This window comes from Lynx canadensis, chromosome B3, assembly GCF_007474595.2.
Source record: "Lynx canadensis isolate LIC74 chromosome B3, mLynCan4.pri.v2, whole genome shotgun sequence".
Classification (NCBI taxonomy): domain Eukaryota; kingdom Metazoa; phylum Chordata; class Mammalia; order Carnivora; family Felidae; genus Lynx; species Lynx canadensis.
The window spans coordinates 22,097,758-22,119,449 of NC_044308.2; the positions used below are offsets into that span (position 1 = coordinate 22,097,758).

At 40.7% G+C, this 21,692-nt stretch overlaps 1 protein-coding gene across 1 annotated transcript in view; it reads left to right on the plus strand.

Moving 5' to 3' along the window:
* CHRNA7 (cholinergic receptor nicotinic alpha 7 subunit) overlaps nucleotides 1-21,692 on the plus strand; it is a 116,777-nt gene that overhangs the window by 84,531 nt on the left and 10,554 nt on the right. Inside the window, exons 5-8 of the mRNA XM_030317555.1 lie at nucleotides 11,933-12,012; nucleotides 17,423-17,590; nucleotides 18,362-18,556; nucleotides 19,551-19,637. Of these exons, the coding sequence (XP_030173415.1) occupies nucleotides 11,933-12,012; nucleotides 17,423-17,590; nucleotides 18,362-18,556; nucleotides 19,551-19,637 (530 nt within the window). The remainder of the gene's footprint in view (nucleotides 1-11,932; nucleotides 12,013-17,422; nucleotides 17,591-18,361; nucleotides 18,557-19,550; nucleotides 19,638-21,692) is intronic.

Here is a 21,692-nt window from a genome sequence, read left to right on the forward strand (position 1 = left end):
AAGTTTAGATCTAAATCTATTTGCTGTGTTTTCCATTTGTTCCAAGTGAATGGTTTCTTTGTTTTATAATTTTAATTTTCAACTCCTCTTTAGCAGGGTTTTTGTTTTTGTGTATGTGTATACTTTTTAAGTGAGTTCCATCTTACTTTCTCTGCTGTTTCATTCCTTATAGAGTCTTTGTACCATTTTCTGTAAGAACAAAAGCTCATGTTGGTGTTGATGCAGAAACAGCATTGGTGGGAGAGGAGGGCAGGGAAGTAAGGGGACAGTGGGAGGAAAGAACAGAGTCCTGTGGCTTTCCTGTCACAGCTGTACAGCCCTTGTCCATGGACACTTCTCCTTGTCCTGCCTTGTACTATTTGTCAGGCTGCAGAAATCACATGGCTCAAACACAGATTTACCACCTGTGGAGCTTGAACAGGGCACAAAGAAGCTTCCTAATGGGACAGACTGGAATGAACCTTCAGCCCACTAGACCCAGAAGGCAGCTTCCCCCAGCACAGCCTGAAACAGGCAAACTTCTTTTTCATTTTCCTGCACTGAAAAGTAAGTGCTTTCTTAGTCCACTTCTCACTGACAGCAGCATTTCCACACCATGCCAGCTTTCTCAGTTTCACCCCACCTCTTAGGGGGCAAGCGAGAGGAAGCACATGTATTACTCCTGCCTTGGTGGGTGATTAGTTTTGTGACACAGAACAGCTCGTTGAACTCTCCAGGGCCCCATGTGGGAAAGAGAGAGATGATCTCCGTTTTCCAAGGTCTGCTTGTGGCCTGGGCATTCCTTCTAACACAGTGTTTTAGGTAGCCTATAAATTGATGTGAAAAAGTCAATGAAAGAAGAAGTAATTTTTCATTCCTGAACTATGTAGCCCATTACACCTTTTCTGACTCTAGATACATGAAACAAAGAGAAAATTGGAAAAAATTAATCACCCTTGTCAGTGGAAGACAAAGTATTCTGCCATTGGTATGACCATGTATTAAAAGACTATAAATTATATGCAGAAATTCACGTATGTGTGTGTGCAGGGTGACTAGAAAACACGATGGTAAAGGTAACAATATCCAACTCTGCCCACCTGTACTCCAGAGATCTCTATGAGCTTGGGAACCCCCTAAATAAAAGGGGGCCTGAGTCCTTACTAACATAACTGGCTAAAAAGTGACCACATTAATTTTTTAAGGGAGCTTTTCTCTTCAGATTGAAGATAGTAAAGAAACTGATCAACATTAATCTGAATGATTAAGATGCCTAAATAAACTAAGCATATGTTTTCAAAAACTGCCACTTGCTATGACATATTAAAAAAAAAAGATAAAAAACATTATTTTTGTCTTCAAGAAGTCAATCTAAAAATTTCCTGCCCATAGTGATACTATTTCTACCAAAATAGTGAAGCAAAAAGGTTTATAATGAATTATAAAAACCAAACTTGGTTTACATTAAGTGGAATATAATACTGGGGCCTAATTTCTTTTCTTTTTCCTTTTCCTTTTCCTTTATTTTCCCCTTTCCTTTCCTTTCTTTTTTTTGAAAGTGTGCAAAGTTTAGGCCAAAGAGGTAAAATAAAAACAGCTGTTGGGAATGAAGTGAACCTAATTTTCTTTAGGAGTAAACCAAGTTGGTATAACATGCTTGGAAAAAAATTTCACAAAATACAATAAGAGCATTTAAGAGCCTTAAAAATTCCATGTTTGGTCTGGAAAGTTATCTAAGATTAAAACAATTATAGTCACAAATGCATTTATTACCATTTTGATAGAATAAAAAATAGAGCTCAGACTTTCAGTTATAGAAAGACATACTTTTAACTATTTTCTATTGACTGATTTTTGTCCCCCTCCACCCCTCACCAATCCACATATTGAATCCCTAACTCCCAATGTGACTGTACTTGAAGATAGGGCTTAAAGGTTGAAAGGGGGTAATTAAGGTTAAATGAAGGCATAAGGATGAGGCTCTAATCCAATAGGACTGGTAACCTTATAAGAAGATATCTCTCTTTCCATCTTCCTCCCCCCACCCCCGACTCCTATTTATATGGCATATGAGGACACAGTGAGAAGGCAGCAATCTACAAGCCAGGAAGAAAGCTATCAACAGGAACGGAATTGGCTTGCTTCTTGATCTTGGACTTCCAGCCTCCAGAACTGTGAGAAATAAGTGTCTCCATTTTTATGTATCCATTAAGATGACTTTGAATTATTCTTGGGAGCAGCACTGTATATAAATAAATAAGAAATAAAATTTAATGGCTTCAGGATTCAGTCTAAAATATCTACTTTAGTACAAAAAAGAAAAAAAAAAACCCACCCGATATATAGTACGTTGTTATGGCAGCTCAAGTTGACTAATCCACTATTCCTTCCATGATTTATGACTAAAAACTCTGAATATAATAAATAAATATAAGGAGACACGAAAAGTGCATAGAAGAAGGCAGAAGGAATGACATGAGGTCCCTATGTGTTCCATTTGCGTCCTATATTCCAAACTGGGTACTTGAGAAGCACAAATGGGCATAGACCAAAACCAACCAAAACAAAACAAAAAGCCCTGAGAAAAAGCCTTCTCTGTGTAGGCCCAGTGATCAGAAGGGCAGCCAGTCACACAGAAAACTTTTAGACAATATTCATGTCTCAGCTAAACACCAAAGAAAATCACGTTCCACTACTAACCCCATCAACAACAGCCAAGTGAGGACTCTAGACTTCCAACCAAATTATATATACCAAGAAAATATTATCCAAAAAGCAAGAACAACTACATTATCATCAGATAAAGTAGATATTAGAGGAAAGATCATTACAAAGGGTAGGCATAATTTACACATTGATAAAGTCTCACTCCACCAAAGACATAGTAATCATACATTCTTTCCACAAAGAAGCTGCAGAATATGTGAACCAAAACCATATGGAAGTGAAAAAAGGAACAGACAAATCCACAGTTACAGTTGAAGACTTCAACACTCCTCCCTCAACAACTGACGACAGGACAAACAGAAAATCTGCAAGGATACAAAAGAACTTAACACATCCTCAACCAATAGGACCTAATGGACAGAAATCCTTTCCCTAACAACAGCAAAAACACATTCTTTTCAAGACCCCATGGGACATATAATAAGACCATATCCTGAGCCATAAGACAAATCTTGACAACATTTGTTAGAACTGAAACTATACAGAGTGTGACATGTGCCCACAAGAAAATCAATAGAAACAAATAACAGGAAGTTAACAGCAAAGTCTCAAAACACTTGGAGTCAAAACACCAAATTTCTAAATAATCTCTGAGTCAAAGAGGAAGAGTCTAGAGGGAATTCAAGACATACACTGATTTGAATGAAAATAAAAAATGCATATCAAAACCTATAAGATGTAGGTAAGGTGCCCACAAGGAAATTTATGGTAGCAAATGCTACATTAGAAAAAGTCTCAATTCTATAATCTGTGATCACCCCCCAAGGAACTGGAAAAAGAAGAGAAAATAAATCTATAGTAAGGTAGATGGTAAGGAAATAATAAAGATAGGAACAAAGTCAAACAAAGTGAGAAGAGAAAAAAAGTAGGGAAAATCAATGAAACAAAAATTTACTTCTGTGAAAAGATCAATAAAATTGACAAACCAGTATTAGGAATGAATCTGAGTATAGCACTATATGCCCTGTAGACATCAAAAGAGTGATAAGGGAATGCTATAAACAACTCCTTATACATAAATTGACTGGCTAGGTGAAATACACAAATTCCTCAGAAAGCACAAACTGCTAAAATTTAACCAAGAGTAAACAAGTAAGATGAATAGTCCTAAACTATTAAAACAAATTAAATTAATAAACACCAAAAACTCTTTAATTAGTTCTCTAGATCCTGATGGTTTTACTAGAGTATTTTATCCTATGATTAAAGAAGAATTAATACTAACTCTATAACTCTCTCCCAGGAAGTAGAGGATGAGAGAATGTCTATCAACTAATATTAAGAGGCTAAAATTATTCCATTTTAATTTGCATTTCCCTAATGACATATGATGTGGAGAATCTTTTATTATGCTTATTTGACATCTGTATATCTTTGTTGATGTGTCTGTTCAGGTTTCTGGCTCATTTTTTAATTAGGTTGTTTTTTTTTTCCCCTTATTGTTGAGTTTCAAGAGTTCTTTGTGTATTTTAGATTATATTCTTTATCAGGTATGTCTTTTTCAAACATTTTCTCCACATCTGAAGCCTGCAATTTCATTTTCTTGGTTAATATGTTTTGAAAAAGAAAGGAAAAGGTGGGTTTTATAGGCAAGTTCCATCTAGTGTATAATGTCAATTATGAATATACATGTATAAATCTTAACTACAATATTAGCTCACTAAATCTAGCAATAATTAAAAATAAATCCTATCAAATTTAGTTTTCTGTTAGAAATATGAGTTTTGGTTTAACTTTAGAAAATCCATTTATATGACCTCATCCTGTTTACAGAATGGAAGAAAAATTATGTGATCATCTTGGTAAGTACAGAAAATCAACTGACAGTGTTTAATACCCACTTGTGAAATAGAATAAAACTTTTGTTTTAAGTTATTTTTTTGAGAGAGAGAGCACACATGGGCAAGCTGGCTATTGGCAGAGAGAGAGGGAGAGAGAGAGAATCCAAAGCAGACTCCATCACTATCAGCGGAGGAGCTTGAACACACAAACAATGAGATCATGACCTGAGCTGAGATCAAAGTCAGACACTTAATCAACTGAGCCACCAGGCACCCTGAAATAGAATAACAACTTAATTTCACTTGATGTAAGGTCTTTACCATTTAAAGTTCAAACATTTAGAAGTTTCTGTATGTGGAACAAATAAGGATAATCATTGCCATCACATATCTTAACAATGGTATGAATTTAAGTAGTAATGAAAACAAAGGAATAAAACATCAAGTATTAGAAAGGAATAAACTAAATTATCATCATTCATAGAATATGCAATTTCTTTACATAAAAAAAAAAAAACTTATAGAGACTACCTAGACAAAATATATTGGATATAAGACAAGTGTAAAAATATTGAATGTATTTCTTTACCCATGTGACAATTAGAAAATGTAATCTGCAAGTATTTATAAGTACCAATAAAAATAAATATAAGAAGGCCAAATAAATGATGAGTTATATTCATATTATATGAAAATTGAATATTGCAAAGATGCCCAATTTTCCCCAAACTATTCTATAAATTTAATGTGATTGCAACTGAAGTCTCAACAAGGTCTTAGTGGGGATGGGACAAGTGGATCTGTCATTTACAATGATGAGTAAAGGGTAGGTGATGCAACATTTAACATTTTTTTTTAAGTTATTATTTGAGAAAGAGAGATAGTGAGTTGTGGAGGGGCAGGGAGGAAGGGAGAGAGAATCCCAAGCAGGCAGTACAGAGCCTGATGCAGGGCTCAAACCCAATAACCATGAGATCATGACCTGAGCTGAAGTCAGATACTTAATAGACTGAGCCACCCAGGTGCCCCAGTGATACAATGTTTAAACAAAAGAACAAAGTTGGGGGACTTACTCTGTCAAATACCAACATTTCATTATGTTGTAGTGATTAAGATGATATTGTACTAGGTCAGAGATAGTCATATAATTCAAGGAACAAAATAGGGAGCTCAGAAACTTGATACATACTGTAATAACATTTTCTTATTTATAACATGGTTATAATCCATCCAATGTTACATTCAATTATTATAATAACATCCATGTTACATGCCACTTAACATGTAAATTGGTGGATAAAGAACAGATTGAATATATTGCTCTGGAAGCTTCCAGCTGATGCCCAGATATCTGTCCCTTGGGATCTCTGACAGGTAGAAATGGCCATAAAATTTCAGTTCTGCTCAAGACTTTTTGTTCACAGACTGTGACTGGCCACATTGCTGGCAGTAGACCTTTAACATTTTAGAGTAAATACAGAACTAAAAGTATCCTGAAAAGGACTTACTACTCCTTTTTCTTTTTAATATAATTTATTGTCAAGTTGGCTAACATACAGTGTATGCAGTGTGCTCTTGGTTTTGGGGGTAGATTCCAATGATTCATCGCTTACATACAACACCCAGTGTTCATCCCAACAAGTACCCTCCTCAATGCCCATCACCCATTTTTCCCTCTCTCCTACCTCCCCATCACCCCTCAGTTTGTTTCCTGTATTTAAGAGTCTCATATTACTCTCTTTTGAAAAAAAATTCATCTATTCTAAACAGACTGTTTTCCCCTCTGAAATCTAAACATACTTTATATCAGAGATGTCTTAACATGTAATTGATAGCTTTTTTAAAAAGAGATTTAAAATAAATGATACCTTGATCCACTGTCTTTTGAGATAGATTGGCTCTCTATTTCTTCCCCTTTACTTTTTTTCCTTCCAATGTTTTTATTTTATTTTTTAAAAATTTTATGAGATATAATTGACCTATAACCGTATGGAAGTTTACTGTGTGGAATGTATTGATACAATATATATTGCAATTTAATTACCACTGTAACATTAGCTAATACTTCTATCACATCACATAATCATTATTTCATTTTGTGGTAAGAACAGTTGAGATCATTTTTCATCTCTTCTGCTTTTCCGTCCTTCTTTCAAGGACAATGTGAGCTCAGAGGGAATGGGGCGGATTGTACATGAATCCTTATTCATTAGAGTCTTCATGAACCCACATACCTAGTGCCTACCCTCTTTGGTACAGCAGGGTGACCCTGGATTTTTTTTTTTTTTCCTCTTTCTTTCAGAATTACCTGCATGTAGAATCATAGTTTAGTGAGTATGTGGCCTGTTGGGAGTTGACTTTCTGGGCTTTCTTGATGGCTGGTCACCCTGTTCTTCTCTCTCAGGGCACTGACAGCCAGACTCCAGGACCAAAGGATTCTGGGGGTGGCATGTTCAGTTTCTTTTCCCTGGCTTGAGGCTGAGCTCCTCCATGCTCCTCAGTGGGGGTCACTGCTGTAGGGCAGGCTAAGCAGGAGGCTGCACTGAGCTGGGTTCAGAGGCTCTGCTTCCCAGGCCAGGAGTCAGGGGTGGAACTAGGCACAGAGCAAGCCCTAGGGAATGGAAAACAGGAAGAAATCTAATCCCAGACCTCCAGGGTTCACCTCTGCTGGCCCGTGCCTTCAATGGCTTCTGAAAGCACAGCTTGTAATTAATTCCATAAGCATTGATTGACTCCTGGATCCTGCAGTCATAGCCACCCACAGTTTGCTCTCAAGCCTCCATGCTAGCCTTTGCTGCTGAGGCAAGTGCTAAGATAAGGTGTTGGGGCAATACCTCGCTCACCTCAGGGTCCAGACAAACCACACCTTCATGAAGTTTCCCTCTGTCTAGTTAACCTCCAGATATGTGATCAGATCATGCCTTCTGTTGGGGATATAGCAACTTTCCTTTCCACCTGCTGGAGTTCTGCCCATCTTTAGAGCATATCCAGATGCCCTTTCTTTCCTGACCACCCCACTAAGGACATAGGGCCTGAACCGTGAATATTTAGGCTAAATATCCCTCCTGTCCATGGTCACTTTTCAATGACCAAGGCCCATTGCCCTTGTTGCCCCATCAGTGGTGGGGGTGGGAGCCTGTCTGCCCTTCGCTGGCTGGACAAGGACCCAGGCAGCTAGAGAGAGGAGCCCTCGAAGGTAATGAAGGGGCCATGTGCCTAAGTTGTCAAGAACTCTGTGAGCACATCGTGTTCTAATATATATTAGTATATATATTCAAACTGTTTAATACAGAAAGGTTCACATGCACAACAGAGCAGAAAGAGGAATGAACTGAGTCCTTGGACCCATCCCAACCCATGGTTATTAGTTTCTGCTGGCTGCAAGACTGTGTTACCACATGGCCTCATGGTCACTATCTGCTGCCCCCCCATTGTACATCACTGAATGCACATAGTGCTGGGCCGGAAGCCAAACAGCACTGACACTGTCACCTCCTGTGTCACTGCAGTGGTTTCGGCTACTCATGTTTCATAGGGACTTCATTACCTGCCTTGGAGAGCTGTTTTCAGACTCAGTTTTTAGCAATAGGGCCCTTTTTCAAACTTTATCTCCAGTTATCATGGCCAAAACAGATAAAATGGTATTAACATACAATTATTACAGGAGTTTACTTTTATATCATTTATGTATAAAATGGACAAGAATTCTAAAACTGCCAAAAAATATTAAGATTTGAATTTTGATAATGATGACAGAGTTACAATTCTGTTTGTCTTCAATATTCTATTTTGGTTGGACTGCATTTAAAAATCAGTGAGTCACATAGGTAGACTGTTGGCTAATGGAAACAGATTTTTATCTTGATTTTACTCATTTGTCTTGTGATCTCAAGAGTCTTCAATTAAAATTGATCCAAATGTATGGAGGAAGAGCTTGGAGGAATTTTTTTTTTTTCCTTCCAGAATTGAGTCACTGATCTAACAGATGCTCACAGTCTTTGTTATAAATGTAAAAATCAGAGAAGAAACCCAAGCTTAAAATAAGCAAAACTATGTATCCTCTGTCATGAATCGCACGGTGCTCTCAGTTGTAGCTACAGAGGTGGAAACATGTGCTGGTTCTGAGCTGGAATTGTAGGCTCAAATGTGAAGTTTTAAAAAGAGCAGTGCAAAACTGAAGTCTTACTGGGTAACTCATTCACAAGAGGTTTATAAATACAGCATAACCATGCCAAGAGAAGTTTTAGCTTAAACTTCCACCAAAAAAGGAGTTAAATGGGCCACATGCATTAATCCACTGGTAGGTAGTCTATTCTGAAGAGTTAAAATTTTGTAAAAATTTGAGTGGGTTTGGACTTTTATTAGCATTTTAAAATACAAGGAAATGAGATGTTGGAATAAACATTTACAGAAACTCCAAAGCACATCCACAGAATCTCATGGTTCCTGAGAACTCAGTTTGAAAATCATGATATGATATAAAGTGATTTTGTGAAGGTCCACATTTTCAGCTATTTTGTGCCTAGTGCCTGTTTATCATGTGATTCATTGAGACAGTCGGGTACAGACCACAGTCAAGCAAAGAATATTTGCACCTTGAGCCTGCCCCCTCCTCCTTCTCCCTTGGTGTGTGCTCAGAGTTAAGGAGGTGGGTGTGTCCTTCATCTCAAAGGATTATCCTTTTGTGGTGGTTTAGTCTCTCTCTCTTCCTTCTTCCTCTGCACATCATCACATTTTTGTTTCATATTCACACCCTGACTTTTTTTGTACAGTGTTTTCCGCAGAGTTTGTGGTTGACATTTCTTTTTCTTATTACAGTGATTTTTTTTAATGTGTCTTTAATAGAATCTGTGGTGTTTTCCAGCTTATTTCTTCTCTCCATTGCTCTGAATCTACTTGAGTCTCTTCAGAGACACCTCGTATCTTGCGGTAATGTGTAACACACCCCCTCTGTGGCTTTTCTAGGTCCACTGCACAGCTCATCATGGAAATCCATTTTCTTGATCCCTAGTTTTATTTATTTATTTATTTATTTATTTATTTATTTATTTATTTTATAATTTTGTATTTAGAAGAAATTTAATGTTTATTTTTGAGAGAGGGAAGGGGCAGAGAGAGGGGGAGACACCGAAACTGAAGCAGGGTCCAGGCTCTGAGCTGTCAGCACAGAGACTGATGTGGGGTTCAAACTCACAAACCGTGAGATCATGACCTGAGCTGAAGTCAGACACTCAACCAACTGAGCCACCCAGGCACCCCAATTTATTTATTTATTTAAATGTTTATTTATTTATTTTGAGAGAGAGAGCGTATACACGAGCAGGGGAGGGGCAGAGAGAGGGTGAGAGAATCCCAAGCAGGCTCCACTCCGTCGGCGCAGAGCCCCATGCAGGTGCTAGATCTTGAGCCATGATATCAGGACCTGAGCTGAAATCCAGAATCGGACACTTAACCCTCTGAACCACCCACCTGCCCTCATACTTAGTTTTAGTTCAAAAGTTTATTTCTTCTTTTTCAGTATTCACTCTCATTTTCCTAGAGCTCATCCTCAAGTCTAGCACGTGGGACACAAGCTCTGTAAGGCCTTTAATGTTCTTGAAGGTGCCTCTCTTTGCCTTCATGCTTGACTGGTTTCTTTCAGCCCTAGAATTTCTCTGTGTGATTTCTTTGGCCCTTCCCTCCCACCCATTGCCCCTGTTGTTTCTCCAGCAGCTGTTGAGTGAGTTCTCCTGGCCTTGTACTCTGAAGGCCCTCTTCATCAATGTCTCACATTTCATCTTTGTGATTCTTATCAGCCAGACCTCCTACCTGTCTATAAACATTTATTTCATAAGTCAAAATTTAATTTTCGTATTGCTGTGTTTTACTAAATGCAATATCCTCTTGAATTTCTGTGAGGATATTACTTTTTTAAGGAGCAATTTTTTTTTTTTTTTTGTTCCTTTCGTTCACTTCTTCTTCTTGGATCTTTTCTGTGTCTTTAATTGTGTCTCTCATGCTGAGTGCTGTCCTCAAATATCTTGTGCCTCTGAGTTTCCCTTTCAGAGGACCTCAGGATTAGGAAAGGCTGCCCCAGCCTCTGCAGAAGTATGCAGACTTACTACAGGTCCCCAGTTGCTAAAAGGAGAGGAACTTAACTCCTTGGTGCTAGCATTTTGACCCACTGCCTGTATTTTCTTGAGGGAGTTCTGTTTCTTTTTATTTAAGGATAGCCAGGATTTGTTTTAATGAGGTATGCTAACAGATACAGACACAGAAGTAGCTGTCATGGAGGAAGCAGTTTTTATTCACAGTTCCCTAGAAACAGGAGGCATAGCACACCATGCAGACCCACACAAGAAAACACCGGGGTGGGTCAGGAGGCAGAGGGAGTGAAGGGGGAACATGGGCAAGAGCCTTTGTTGTGGTTTCCATGGAATGGAACTGGTGAGGCAGGATGAGCCGAGTTCAGATTGGCCAGTGTGAATAATTTCAGTGGGCTCTGGGTGATAGGGGCTGTCCCTAGCTGTCTGGTACCTGGCCCTCTGGTTATTAGGGCAGAGGGACAGAGGCCTAGAATATGAAACCCTGATAAAGGAGGTGGCTGGGGCGTGGGCTCTGGATTTGATGGTTTGCATTTGAGAGATACACTGGTGGACAAGTTGTCTGCTATCTCTGGGAACTGGCTAACCTGGGAGCGGAAGAGGGGCACACTTCATCCAGGGTCAGCAAAGCATCAGAATACAGAAAATAAAAGACATGGATAATAAGGGCTGTTGGCTTTAATTGTTGTTCTTTCTTCCTATTTTGTGTCTTCTTCCCATCCCCTTTATAGAATTTGTTAAGTGCTGGCTGCAGGAGTTTCTGAACATGTGCAGGGAGGGGGCTGGGGAGGATCTATCTAAAACTTATACCTAATTCTTCTCTCTTCACCTGCCCACATTCCCGTCATTGCTATTCATGGTACCCAGTATGCCTCTGGGCTCTGCCTATGCCTGGCAACCTCCTGCGCTTGCAGCTTCAGTCATTCAAGATGTATTGGATAAGCATCAACCAAGCATTGGGCACATTCAGGAGACTGGAACTGGAGCTTTGAGGACAGTGGATCAAAATCCATGCCTGCATGGGGCTGTCAATGGCAGAGAGCTTCTACCCTACAGATAGATAGAAATTTCTCATCTGCTCCTGTCCTATGAAATTGTCTTCAGGATTGACTTTTGCTAAGAACTTTGTTTTATATGCATATGAAAATCACAGTTCATATGAAATGAGGGGGTGATGGTGGACATTGGCCTCTACCAACCTCTGCTCTGAGATCTCCCAGGCAGGCTGTGAATGGTGGCATGACCCAAGCGTGAAGAGTAGCACCTGCCAGAGCTATTCCAGCACAGTCACGACAGACCTAAGGGCATGGGAAACCCACTGCCTGGCAGTGCTGACTCATGAAATCCTTTTTGTGTTTCTAGTGCTGATGAGCGATTTGATGCCACATTCCACACCAACGTGTTAGTTAATTCTTCTGGACATTGCCAGTACCTCCCTCCAGGTAAGATCCACTTCCTTTGTCCTCCTGTAATTAGACAATTTCGGCATGTTTGGGGTGCTAATCCCCCAATGGTTGCTCACACTAGTGGTGGGCCTCCTTTGCCTCATTCACAACCACCCCTTCCTGTTTTCTTCCCTGTGTGCTTGCATGTATTTCCTGAACTTGATGATGCCATCTTTCCCTTTTTTTTTTTTGTCTTGGGGTCATGGCTCAAACTGTCTTTGGTGGCATGTGTCGTATGTTCTTATTGTGTGCCTCATGTTCTTTAAATTGAATCCACAGTGAATGCAAGTCCCCCTTGTCAGGTCATTTTCAGTTCTCCTTAAAACCTGCAAGCTGGGCAACCCTGGCCATTCTCTCCACCCATTTCAGCTCACCATTTCCCCTCCCACCAGACTGCGTATCTTGGCAGGTGCTGCTCTTCAGGTGTTGGGGCGAGATGGTGGACTTGCTGGCTTCTTGAGTGTGTGTGTTACAGAGGACTTGGGTGTTGGGTATAAGAGCAAGTGATTTCAAAGCGGGGCTCATCAATGACTTATTCCTAACTGAGCTTCTCTTCTCCTTCCCAACCAGTTGATGGTTAACTGCTTCCTGGGATTGATTTTTTTTTTCCCAAAAGCCCATCATTTCTGTCAATTCACTGGGCCCTGGGCTGTTCACTGAATAATATAGAGCATGAGGAACCTGGGTTTTAATGCTTTGAGGCATGTAGGTATTAACAGAGTTTTAGAAATCTTTGAGATGATTTTTTGCATGTTCTTTCCAGGATTATTTCCCCACTGCAGCCATTTAACTTCCTGCTCCCAGGCAATCTGCAACCACCCCCCACCTCACCACCACCAACACACACACACACACACACACACACACACACACACCATACCCACACACCTACCACCCCCTGCACAACACATACATGCATACACATTACACACCACCTACCAGAAAATGTCCAGGGTTGCCCAGATTGCAGGTTTTAAGGAGAACGGGAAATGACCTGACAAGGGGGACTTGCATTCACTGTGGATTAAATTTTTAGAACATGAGGCACACAAAACACCCCACATATATACCTCCCCCATACACATACATGCACCACACCACCCCCCCCGCATACACACACACACCTACACCACACACACACCTACACACACCACACCACCCCCCACATACACATATGCCACACTATACCCACATACCTACCACCCCCAACACAACACACACACACACACACACACACACACACACACACACATTATATACCATACACATACCACAAACCCCACATATACACCCCACACACATACCTCCCTCACACATACCCACACACCAACAACACACCCCCCCACATACACACACTGTACACCACACGTATACCTTCTTATTCATTTCACAGCACAGCAAAGCTGGCCTTGCCTCCTGAGTTGTTGCTTAAATGCTCTTCCTCCTTAGTGGAGGATAAGCATCCCATGGGCAGATTCCATGTTTATACACCTTAGAACCACCACTAATCAACCAGGTACCTGTCCATAAATGAATGTGTAAGTGATTAAATCCATCAAAGGCAGGTAACTCTCAATAATGTTTATACAGACTGAAGAGCTATAGATTTTCAGGTTTTCTGTCTTAAAGCACGTGATTCCATTTTACTTTCCCCAGTTCCTTCACCCCTCCCCCAGCCCAAGCAGGCTTTCCACCTAACAGTGGAGACCCTTGGAGACTGAAGCTATGGGATGAGCCTTCCATCACATGCACAGACATTCTTTTTCACCAGGCTGTGAGTTGCAGCTTTTATTTGAGGGCTATTTTAAAAAAACTATCTCCAGTAGTCATCAGTATACAAGAATATGGTGTTACAGATTGTTTTGAAGGCTGAAGCTATTTTCAGCTACAAGAAGCAGTACTCCTGAGCCCCAAGCTGCCTGTGTGCAATAGCCCCCTCTGGGGCTTCATTCCTGTGTCCCAGCCTCCATGGCCCCAGGAGCCTGGTAAGGACAGGCATGTTGTGCTGTGAGTGTGGGAGTCTTCCATACATTGGCAGGAGAAGTTTGGAACTTTCTGGTCTGGGGCAGCAAGACTGTGCCCTGGGGGTCATGTAGAACAGATCTGGGATGATGTTCTGTTCATGTAATGAAGCACAGGCAAAAAAAAAAAAAAAAAATGTTTTGGGTACAAGATTTGAAATAGAGACTTGGTTAGAAATTACCTTCTTTTCTATTTCATATTTTTATAACAGCTTTATTGAAGTATAATTTACATATCATACAATTCACTGCTTTTAACTGCATAATTCAATGATTTTTAGTGAATTCACAGAGTTGTACAGCCATTACCACAATCTAATGTTAGGACATTATTTTTTTTAAGGTTATTTATTTTGAGAGTGAAAGTGCAAGCAAGGGAGGGGCAGAGAGAGAGGGAGAGAGACACTCCCACACAGACCCCGAGCTATCAGCCTGTAGAGCCAATATGAGGGTCCATCTTACGAACCATGAGATCATGACCTGAGCTGCAACCAAGAGTCAGACGCTTAACTGACTAACCCACCCAGGAGCTCCTAGAACATTTTTTATCACCCTGAAAAGATCCTTTGTGCTGGTCTGCAGTTAATCACCATACTCACTGCCAGCCTCAGGCCACCATTGATCTGCTTTCTGTCACTAGAGATTTTCTTTCTCTGGCCATTTCATAGAAATGGAATAATTCAGTTATAGAGTTACATTTTCTACAGGCAATGTAGGTTTGAAGGGATCTAGCCCATTAATGGGAGGGCAGTGTCTGTATTGACTTCCAGATGCCCATGAACATTGGGTGTAACACTGAACATCATATTTAAAGGGACTTGAGGGGACAGGAAGTTATTACCCTCTCCTAACTTGGTTGTGGGGTGAGGGTTGTGTTTGCAAGGCTGTTACATCCCTTCCTCCATTCATTCTTTTTTAAATTTAGTAGCAGAAATGTACAGAGCTGACTCTGTCCGCAGGAATAGAGGCACCCTTAGTTAGCTCTTTGTGCCTTCTCTTGCCTTCTGGCCTTTCTCTGGGCAGGGAGGAGTACATGGGCATAAATTACTAGAAGGGTTTATCTGGTCTCCTCTCTGACCTGGAAGAAATTCACTCCCAACTTGTCTTAGCTTGGACTTACTCTTTTTCTTTGTTTTTTTTATTTTTTTATTTTTTTTACATTTATTTATTTTTGATAGAGAGAGACAGAGCACAAGTAGGGAAGGGGCAGAGAGAGAAGGAGACACAGAATCTGAACCAGGCTCCAGGCTCTGAGCTGTCAGCCCAGAGCCCGATGTGGGGCTCGAACTCACAAACAGTGAGATCATGACCTGAGCCGAAGTCAGACGCCCAACGGACTGAGCCACCCAGGTGCCCCTGGAATCACTCGTTTCAATGGAAACTGTCACTTGTGCCCAAGCGCTATGCCTTCAATTTAAACTTACCAGTCTTTGTTCTGTTCGTAATCTAGAATTTAAACTAGTTAAAATTATTCCCTACATACATTTCTAGATAACCAAATATTTTCTCAATTTTTAACATAAGGAAAATGCCCACGCTGCGCCCCCCCCACCACCAAACAGAGACACACAAACACACACAGACACAGACACAGACACACATATTCTTTCATATTCATATCCCTTTCATATTCTGCTTCTAAATAAACGCTTTGTCATTTTTATCAATTTCTCTGGGATTTTTTTCTATTCTTCTTTCTTATTATTTAGAGATTGAAGATACACAGGCATGGCAAGTTTACAGAACTTCTAATTCTTTGCACAGAAATCCCTCAGAACAGTCTTCGATGGAGCATAAAGGTGTTGTTTTTGAATTTAAAAAAAAAAAAAAAACAAGAAAGCTTCACCCAAGTTTTCTTTCTAGACATCTCCCAAAAATGTCCAAGCTTATTCTGGACAGGTCTAGCTGTAGTTTGGAGGAGCAGGGGCTGAATGCTTCTCTACTCACCCCTAGTCTAGATGCCCAGAAGCCTACGTCACTTCCTCTCGAAGGGAACACAGGTGGGTCAGAACAATGTGTGCATGAGGCCCTCCTTAAAAAGACGTGCTGAAATCATAAGTAATGTATTGTATAACTCGTCAGCCCTTTCCTAGGCCATGAAGAATAGGCACTGCATATTATGAACAGCATATTGAGGATCGAAATCAAAGGATTGCTCTGTATGTATGTATTTATTTATTTGAATTATTTATATTTTAAATTTAAAAATATATTTTTTATATTTAAAAATTTTTAAACATTAATATATTTATTTTTGAAGGAGAGAGAGAGCATTGTGGGGGAGGGGCAGAGAGAGAGGGAGACACAGAATCTGAAGCAAGCTCCAGACTCTGAACTGTCAGCACAGAGCTCAATGCAAGGGTTTGAACTCATGAACCGCGAGTTCATGACCTGAGTTGAAGTCAGACACTTAACTGACTGAGCAACCCAGGCGCCCCTGTATTTTTTTGTATTTTAAAATATATTATTTATATTTTAATTTTTTTCCAGCTTCATTGAAGTACAGTTGGCAAATGAAAATGTAATGAGGTGTACAACATGATGACAATGTACATATACATTGTAAAATGATTTCCACAATCAAGTTAACATATCTATCCCCTCACATGGCTGAGTTTGGTTTTGCTTTCCATGAGAATGTTTAAGATCCACTCTCTTAGCAAATTTCAAGTATACGATATTTTTAACTAGAGTCAGCATGTAGTACATTTGAGCCTTAGAACTTACTCATCTTGTAACTGAAAGATTGTCCCCTTTGACCAACCCCTCTCCGTTTCCCCACCACCCCCAGCTCCTGGCATTTCAACACTTCTGTGAGTTCAGTTGTTTCTTTTTTTTTTTTTTTTTTTTCAAAATCTACATATGAGATCACATAGTATTTGTCTTTGGTTTATTTCACTTGGCACAGTGCTCTCCAGCTTCACCCATGTTATTGCAAATGACAGGATTTCCATCTTATTTTAAGGCTGAATAGTATTATCCATTGTGTGTGTGTGTGTGTGCGTGAGAGAGAGAGAGAGAGAGAGAGAGAGAGAGAGATTTGATAATCTTTGCCTTTATTTATTTGTCCATCAATGAATACTTAGGTTGATTCTGTGTCTTGGCTATTGCAAATGATGCTGTAATGAACACGATGAACATGGGAGTGAAGATATCTCTTCCAAGTAATGATTTTGTTTCCTTCAGATATATACCCAAAAGTGGGGTCACTGGCATATAGTAGTTCTATTTTTAATTTTTTTAGGAATCTCCATACAGTTTTCTTAATGACTGCACCAGTTTACATTCCCACCAACAGTGTGAGATGCTGTGTATTTAAAGCAGTCACCTTCCATTTTAGTCACCTTCCATTTCAGTTTTTCTGGCCGTTTTCATTGTCCACGTAGGCATATTCAAGAGCTCCTGTTACATTGATGTGCGCTGGTTCCCCTTTGATGTGCAGCAGTGCAAACTCAAGTTTGGGTCCTGGTCCTACGGAGGGTGGTCCTTGGATCTACAGATGCAAGAGGCAGATATCAGCGGCTATATCCCAAACGGAGAATGGGACCTTGTGGGTAAGTCTAGCAAAGACATGAGACCAGTGGCCTTGTAGAAAGCCACTTTATTCCTGTGCTGGCTTTAAAAGTTTGGGATTTTCCACTCTGCTTTTCAGTGTGAACATTTATTGAACCCTGCAGCAATCTCTGTAATTTACTGAGAGCTATACAATGAGAGCAACAACCAAAAAAAAGAAAAAAAAAAAAACAATTAGAAAATTCAATGCTTTCCATGAAAAGTATGTAGTTAAACAAGTCAGTGCTAGTATAGGCATCTTTATATTAGAATCTGCTCCATTCCTAAAATCAGGCTGGACAGTAAATTGCATTCGTGGGAAACTATATTTGATGATTTTAAATAGAAAAACAATAATTACATTTATAATGGTGTAAAGCTTATAATGTATTATTTATAATCCTGGTGTCTTAGTCCCTTCAGGCTGCTATAATGGAATACCATAGACTGGATGGCTTATAAATAATAGAAATTTATTTCTCACCGTTCTGAAGGCTAGAAGTTTAAGATCAAGGCACTGGCAGATCTGGTGTCTGCTGAGGGCCTGCTTCCTGATTCATAGATGGCTGTCTTCTGGCTGTGTTCTTACATAGAAAAGACTAGGGAGTTTTCTGGGCCTCTTTGAATAAACAAATAGTTTATTCAAACACTGATTATCCAGGTTTTTAGCACTCAACAAACCCCATGGTCATTTGTGTGATATGCTCATTAAAATAAACAAGCAGGGTAATTTTATTCAGACAATGGTTCCTTCCCACCCCCTGCTAATGGAGGAATCCCAGGCAAGCGGAGTGAGAAGTTCTATGAGTGCTGCAAAGAGCCGTACCCAGACGTCACCTTCACAGTGACCATTCGCCGCAGAACCCTCTACTATGGCCTCAACCTGCTCATCCCCTGTGTGCTCATCTCTGCGCTGGCCCTCCTCGTCTTCTTGCTCCCTGCAGATTCTGGGGAGAAAATATCCCTGGGTAAGTGTCCTGATCTTGGGTGGGAGTCTGCAACAGGACAGGAGGCCTGGCCTCCAGGTCAGTGCTGTAGGGATCACTGTGGACAGTGCAGGACTTGTCACGGCTCTGGGTGCAGAGATGTTGCAGAGCCTTCTTGGTGCATCACACACTGACCTGCCAGCCCAGGGCATCTTCCCGACACCACAGGCTCCTGATCTAGGCTCCATGCTGGATGTCCATGCCCTCCTGAGAACCTGAAGGATCCTGTGATCCTGCATAGAATATAAAAATGCCCAGGGAGAGACTACTGAGTTCTGTCCTGAGGGGCCTTGCTTTCTCCTCTCCTGCCACCCAATCCTGTTCCTTGGTAGCAACTGACCAGCATTTGTTATGGACAGGGAACAGTTTAGTCTAGTACCAGTTTGCATCTGTATATTGCTGTCCACAGGGTGATTCCTTAAGATCCAGTACAAAGATAAGAAAACTAAGATTTGGAATGGTGAGATGAATTTCTCAACATCTTAAAGAGTTACCAAGGCCATATTTAGTACATGTAGAAATCATCCTCAAACCCGTATCTTAAGTGCAAGGCTCAGACACGTTAAGTGACTTATCGAAGTAAATAGCAAAGTCAAGACCAAAAGCCAGGTCTTTGGATAGCATGTTTTTTTGTTTTTGTTTTGTTTTGTCATGCTATATGAAACTACCTCTAGATCCTAGTATAATAAAGAAAATGAGACATACTTGTGTTGAGTTCCGTAATTCATTTTGTATTGTTATTCTAAAATTCTGGCTCCTAAACTTATCTCTATCTAGGACTCTGGTAAATGATGAGAAGTCCCCGGAAAAAATGGTCATGCCTATATGTACAGAGAATTCTGCATCTAGTTTCAGGATGTCACTGACCCCTCCCCCATACCTCTGTAGTTATTTGAATGTCAGGTTAGGCACAGTTAAGTGGAATTGAGTCCCTATAATCTGTTCTATCTCAGGCACCTTTGTGTTTATGTTTCAGGGATAACAGTTTTACTCTCTCTTACTGTCTTCATGTTGCTGGTGGCTGAGATCATGCCTGCGACATCTGACTCAGTGCCCTTGATAGGTAAGCAAGTGTTGGGCCTCTCTTGAAGACACAGACTTAGAGAGTACCCAGGATTTCCTAGCATGGAAACAGAGCATAAATCTGTCCTCCGTGCCCTGAAGAGCCCCCAATCCTCTCTTTGCCATAAGGAGTGACTATACCTATAGTGACTATATACCTATAGTGACTATAACTATACCTGAGTCATTGTTTTTCCACAAATTCTTTGCCAAAATGTAAGGATCTCACATTTTAACTCTTAGCCATTGTTTCCTGAGATACCTCAATGTCTCTGTATAAAGTTAAAGCTTGTGAGGAAATGTAAACAGGACAAATATATTTATATTTTGGCCAAGACAGATGTAAGGCATGACTTTCTGCCCAGGGCAGGATGGCAGAAATAGAAGACAGCATCACTTGTTGCTACACCCCTCTCTGGATTGGAATAAGCAGGAACATGCAAAGGGGTGCTCAGTGGTCTAGTGGTTAGGATTGGTACTCTCACCAAAAGCCAGGGTTCCATTCCTGGTTAGGGAATCAGACCTCCAGCCAGTTTTGAGAATGGGAAGCAAACGTTCTGACAGTGGATATTAGGTTTAATGTAAGAATCCCTACTCTAGTTTGGTGATGGAGATCAGAAACAGGAAAGGAGTCTATGATTATTCCTGTTGACCCATGCCACCTGAGGGCTGCCATATGTGGTTAATTAGGGAGGACAGGAGTCAGGGAGCTTATATGGATACTCCCAGGCTTTACAAACTAAGAAGCCAAGGTTCATCTTTGTGGAGTTCCCTTAATGTGTAATAGTTTGGCCAGAGAGAATAATTGTTGGTATGAAAAGCCTTTGTGGGTGTTCCTAGTTCTCTCAGTACCATCCAGAGAGCAAGGAACCATGTTTCAACTTGAGGGTCTGACCCCATTATTTCTACCTTCGAACACAATACTTTCAATAGAGACTTTCAGCAGAAAGCACTCCCTGTGGGGCAGTTGGCAGAAACTGCCTTGACTGATGAGCCAATGGGGAAAAAGCATGGTTGATGCATAGCCTATTTCTAGAAAGATGTGATGCTGTTGGCCTCTGACCTCTGTTGTTGAGACTTCAGCTGTGGGATCCTTTGACCATGGACACCTCCACAAGTCATTGTATTAGTATTCTAGGGAGACCACAATAAAATTTCACAGACTGGGTGGCCTACACAACATAAATATATTTGCTTACAGTTCTGGGGGTTTGGAAGTTCAAGATCAAGATGCCAGAAGGTTTGAGATCTTCTGAAGCCTCTCTGCTTTACTTGCAGATGACCCCCTTCTTGCTGTGTCCTCACATTGGTCTTGCTGGGTGCATCCTTGGTACCCCTTTGTATGTCCAAATTTCCCATTCTTATAAGGACACCAGTCATAATGAATCAGATCCCACTCTAAGGACCCCATTTTAACTTAATCACCTCTTTAAAAGGACGGTCTTCGGGGCGCCTGGGTGGCGCAGTCGGTTAAGCGTCCGACTTCAGCCAGGTCACGATCTCGCGGTCCGTGAGTTCGAGCCCCGCGGCGGGCTCTGGGCTGATGGCTCAGAGCCTGGAGCCTGTTTCCGATTCTGTGTCTCCCTCTCTCTCTGCCCCTCCCCCGTTCATGCTCTGTCTCTCTCTGTCCCAAAAATAAAAATAAACGTTGAAAAAAAAATTAAAAAAAATAAATAAATAAAAGGACGGTCTTCAAATACAGTCACAATCTGAGGTACCACGGGTTAGAGCTTCCACATATAAATTTAAGGAGGCCACAGTTCAGCCCATACCAGTAAGAGTTTTGTTTACTACCCTTCCCTTTCTTAGAAATCCCTGATGCTAACTTTAAGCCTCAAATGTCCATCTCTGGCAACTCCTCACCAAGGTACCTCTTGGTCTCCACAGTGGGTCAGTGAGTTCCTTCCTGCCTGGAGAGAAGGAAGTGTTCTTAACCAGGTGTGTGGTCACACACTTAGCCTCTGCACCAGAATGTCTTCTGCTTAGACCTCACCCCCCTTGAGCTGAAATCCACACCAAAGTTCTAATAATCAGAGTTGCTGATCAAGGAATGTCT